This window comes from Trypanosoma theileri (assembly GCF_002087225.1).
Source record: "Trypanosoma theileri isolate Edinburgh chromosome Unknown TM35_Tth_24_V1, whole genome shotgun sequence".
NCBI classification, from domain to species: domain Eukaryota; phylum Euglenozoa; class Kinetoplastea; order Trypanosomatida; family Trypanosomatidae; genus Trypanosoma; species Trypanosoma theileri.
Genome location: NW_021639866.1, coordinates 121,790 through 126,415, shown reverse-complemented (window position 1 = coordinate 126,415; position 4,626 = coordinate 121,790). Strand labels below are relative to the sequence as shown.

Below are 4,626 nucleotides of genomic sequence, written 5' to 3'. Positions count from 1 at the left end.
AAAAAAAAAGAAAAGAAAAGGGGGTATCATTGTATAAATATTATATTTCAATGTAAAATGCTCTACCTATAAATTTTTCTTCTTTTTTCTTCTTGTTCTTCTTGAAATATCAATTAGAGGAAAAAAAAAGACCCTGTGGTCACTCTCTATTATACAAATAACGGAGACGACACCAAGTATAGGGTAAAAGAAGAGAAAAAAAAAAGAAAAAAAGTGAAACTACATGTTAGCATATGCTTTTCAGGATAAGATGCTGAAGAAGGACCCAGATGAACGCATCGTATTAGCATTACTTGCTACTAATGGTACATTAAGTCTCCTTTTTATTCTTGTAGCCATGTACGCTAATCACTGTCTACTCGCACGTGATGATAAACGCTACCGACAACTTCGAGAAGATGAACGAATTAGTGTAGGTGACTCAATAAGTCAAGATGGAATTATCGCAACATCCCCATCTCGTTTGTATGATGCAGCAGGTATATTAAGTTCCCCACCACTATCACCAATATGGGATGTTTCTTATACTTTTCCCAATGAAGTAGTGACTGCAGGATCTAAAGATATCTCTCCAGTATTGAACTCACAGTCTGGGGTGAGAGATGAGATACGGGGAGTGTATTTCTTCTCACCCGCAACTACACCATCCGTGTGGATGACGAATACAAGGAATGTAAACCGTGAGAGAAACTCTATACCAAATAGAGAAGCTAATGTGATGAATTGGTCCATATTTAGGGATGCAAAGTCTTTACTATTTATGCTTGCTGTCTGCTGTTCATTGACGCACGCTATTACTGCACTTACTCTAACGTTAGCAGATCCTGGACACTTAGATTCTGGTACAAGTCGACGGAATGAGGACTTGATTACATCCGTTCAAGCGCTCTTATTTTTTATTTACTTTACTGTACTCTGTATTCTATTATATAGACTTGGGGATATCTCTGGTCGTCTTTCAGCAAAACGGTTTCGTATTATTCTTTGGGGTTCTATTGCTACTCTTTTTACTACTATGGGTATTGCGTTAGAACTAGTTCTAACAGATATATTCCCTATGGCATTAGAATATTTCTCCAGTATATACCAAGGTATATTAGCAATCTGTTTTCTTGTTACTTCTATAGTATTACCGAGGCGTATTGTTGGATATGGTGAGTCTGTTATTCCCATTGCTTCCAAAATACGTCGGGTGACCATCACAACTGCAGTATCACTTATTGTACGACTTGTAATTCTCCTTCCAATTGTACAGAATCGTTTGGCGGTAGTTGGTGTGTTTGCACCTTCTATATTTTTTTTCTTTAGTATTATCCCTCTTGCTGCCTCTCTTCATCTCCTTCACTCACCTGGTTAAGTTATTGATTACAAGACACATTTGACGTGTTATCACAAGAGAAAAAAAAGAGAGAAAGAAAAGACTCTGTTTTTAGTTTGGTTTAGTTTTTGGTTATTGTTTTTGTATATTGTTTCGCCTTGTTTACCCCTTTACACATCTATATGTTCTTTTTTTTTTTCTTTGTATTTCTGTACTTGTATGTAGGCTTAGTCCTTTATTTTTGCCATTTTTTTTTTTTGTGTGTGTTTTCCCTTCGTCGTCTCGTTTTTTTTTTCTTTTTTTTAAAAATTCGTATAAGATTAAATAAAGACGAAAAATCAAAAGAAAAAAAAAAGAGAGGGGATCAAAACAAATACTACAAAAAGAAGAAAAAAAAAAAAAAAGAAATCATGTTACGTTTTAGGGTTAGGGTTCCACCAGTGACTCTTTCACAATCACGGTTTTCATTTTATTTTACACGCCGTTTACAATCGAGTTCTGCTACGGCTGGGGCGACGACTGTTGGTGAAGAAAAGATATGGCGAGCTCCAGCAACAAATCGATCTGTAGCCCATTGGCTTTATTTATCAGCAGCATTGGTGGGAGGAGTTGTTATCATTGGAGGTATTACACGACTTACGGAGAGTGGGCTTAGTATTGTTGACTGGAAACCAGTAACGGGTGTTCGACCTCCTTTAACGCAGAAGGAGTGGGAAGATGAGTTTGCCAAGTACCAAAATTTTCCAGAATTCAAACAAAGAGATAAAATGACACTAGAAGAATTTAAATTTATCTTTTTTTGGGAATGGGCTCACAGGCTTTTGGCACGCAGTTTGGGTATTGTATATGGACTTCCAATGGCGTATTTCTTTTACAAGGGTAGATTTACTGGACAGAAGGCACTTGGAGCGGCTATTCTCGGTATACTTGGCTTGGGTGGAGCTCAAGGGGCAATGGGTTGGTACATGGTGAGGAGTGGACTAGACCCACGTTTACTAGATGAAAGGCGAAAGGCAACCGTCTCTGCATACCGACTGGCTTCTCATTTGGTATTGGCATTTACCATTTATGCTTGTATGATGCATATTGGTTTCCGATTAAAAAATCCATGTATGGGTGATTTTAATGGAAAAATCACTATTCAGTCGTTTGCACGCACCTCCTTCGCTCTTGTCTTCTGCGCTGTTGTTTCAGGAGCCTTCGTGGCTGGATTAGATGCGGGTGTGATGTATAATGATGAATTCCCATGGATGGGCGGCGGTGTCGTCCCACCAAGTGATCATCTCTGGACTGTGCAGCCGTGGTGGCGCAACGCTCTTGAGAATCCCGCCGCCGCGCAGACGTGGCATCGACTGATGGCCGGCGTAAGTACACTCTCAGTGCTTGGACTCAACGCGGCATGTATGCGGTATAACGCAACACTTCCAAAGATGCTCCGTCGTAGTATGATCGCTGTTAACGGCGCCTTGGCGCTTCAGGTGGGATTAGGCATGTGGACAGTTATCTCCTGTGTGGATATTCCTGTTGCCGTGAGTCACCAGTTGGGTTCACTTGTGCTACTGACAACTCTCATTCGTGTTTGCGCAATCATTAGTTCCCGTGGTATGATCTTACCGTAACTGCACAAGCCAACAAAATTGTTTATACAATTGCGAAGATTAGAAGAAGGGAGAAAACAAAACAAAAAAAAAGAGAGAGAAAAAGGAAATCGGGGAAATAATAATAATGAAAAAAAAGACAAAAAAAAAAATAGATGCCGGGTGTTGGGTGGTGATAAGGGTGAGGAATAAAAAAGACGAAAAGAAAAGGAAAAAATAAATAAAACGATACATTACAAATGCAGCAATGTGCAGAATATATATATATATAAAGATAATAATTACCATGCGGCTTGACTTCACCACAATTCAAAAGACGCATTACACTTAGAAAAAAAAAAAGGGGGTAAAGGTGAGAGAAGACATACAGCTATCTCGGTGGTTTGGGATAGTGTGAATAATCTCTTTATTTATTTCTTTGTTTTTTTTTTTTTTTGCAGTGATATAATACTTATGAATGCTCTGGTATTAGTGTATTTTTGTTTTTTTTTTCCCCCTCTTTCCGTTTAATAAAAAGTAAGAATAAGAAGTTGTGCTATGAAGCCTTGGTCTATTTATATAGTCTTTGTTCTTCTTTTTAGTTATTCTCTTTCTGTTAGCAGAGCTGAGAGCTCAAGTGCACAGTGTCCATTGAGCTGCGATACGGTTAATGAATGGTGCTCAAATACTTTTGGGGCTGGTGGAAACGTTTCATCACGTAATTGTGGGAATTCCTCATTTGAATGTACTTGCAATGGTATTTCAGGGATAGTTGTAACTAGGGGTGTTGATTTATGTACATGGGACAACAATTTTGATCAAAGTGATCCTAATAGTTCTTTGTGTTTTCCCTACACGGCGTTGTGCCCTACTAGTTGTGATAATATTACTCTTTGGACTCAACACTGTGTAGAAGACATTACTTGTATTACAGAAAATGATGGATTTGTGTTTAATTGTACAACATGTGCAGGACGCACTTATTCCATTAAAGGTAACCAAGAATCATGTAAAAAAGATTACAGTAGTGAAATAGCTTGTGACCCTGCCATAACATGTAATGGAAATGGCTGTTGCACCAAACCAGGTACTTCTTTAGAAGAATGTGCCTGTTTTCATGATCCTATAAAAGGTTTTTGGGCACAACCCTTTTGCAGTAATTGCGATCCCGCATATGAACCAGGAAAAGATCACTGTACGAAGCCGAGACCTGTCATTCAGAAGATTCTCTCTTCTATAGGAAGCACATGGACGATGGTGTTGCCTAACTTGGCTGTATTATTTTTGTTTGTGGTACTTGGCGTGATTCGTGGTGAGTGTGAGTCCGATCGGGGCTTTCAATCTACGGCACTGCGAAAAACTGGATTGTCTGCCGTGCAAGTGGCACGACGACACCAGCGTGGTTTGTTCCACTCAAAATATATTCCCAAACGACCAGCTAAAAGCCGTTGTTTCCTCAATGAAGAAGAGGACCAAACACATTTTCGTGGACCATCAGCCTACTGAGGAGAGAAAGAGAAAAGGAGTGCACCTGAGTATAAGTAAAAAGGTCTACCACAGTAGTAGTTGGTGTGTGTGATGTGTATTTTTTTTTTTTTTTTTTGTTTCTTTTATTGTTCTTTTTTTTTATATCTATTCAACTCTTTTTTTTTATTTTGAAAAGGAAGAGTGGGGGAAGACCTCCACTTCGTATTGTGCTGCTGCTGTTGCTTGATTCATCTCGGTCAATTC

General features: G+C 38.9%; 3 protein-coding genes across 3 annotated transcripts; all 3 read left to right on the top strand.

Moving 5' to 3' along the window:
• Positions 1 to 223: 223 nt before the first annotated feature.
• TM35_000241480 (putative GPI-anchored surface protein) lies at positions 224 to 1,357 on the top strand (the record flags this gene model as incomplete). Its single annotated transcript, XM_029027560.1, has 1 exon — positions 224 to 1,357. One exon carries the CDS (start codon positions 224 to 226, stop codon positions 1,355 to 1,357), a length of 1,134 nt encoding a protein of 377 aa, XP_028881064.1.
• A 371-nt stretch (positions 1,358 to 1,728) lies between these two features.
• TM35_000241470 (cytochrome oxidase assembly protein) lies at positions 1,729 to 2,937 on the top strand (the record flags this gene model as incomplete). Its single annotated transcript, XM_029027559.1, has 1 exon — positions 1,729 to 2,937. One exon carries the CDS (start codon positions 1,729 to 1,731, stop codon positions 2,935 to 2,937), a length of 1,209 nt encoding a protein of 402 aa, XP_028881063.1.
• Positions 2,938 to 3,453: 516 nt separating this feature from the next.
• On the top strand, positions 3,454 to 4,401 carry TM35_000241460 (uncharacterized protein; the record flags this gene model as incomplete). Its single annotated transcript, XM_029027558.1, has 1 exon — positions 3,454 to 4,401. One exon carries the CDS (start codon positions 3,454 to 3,456, stop codon positions 4,399 to 4,401), a length of 948 nt encoding a protein of 315 aa, XP_028881062.1.
• Positions 4,402 to 4,626: the final 225 nt, after the last annotated feature.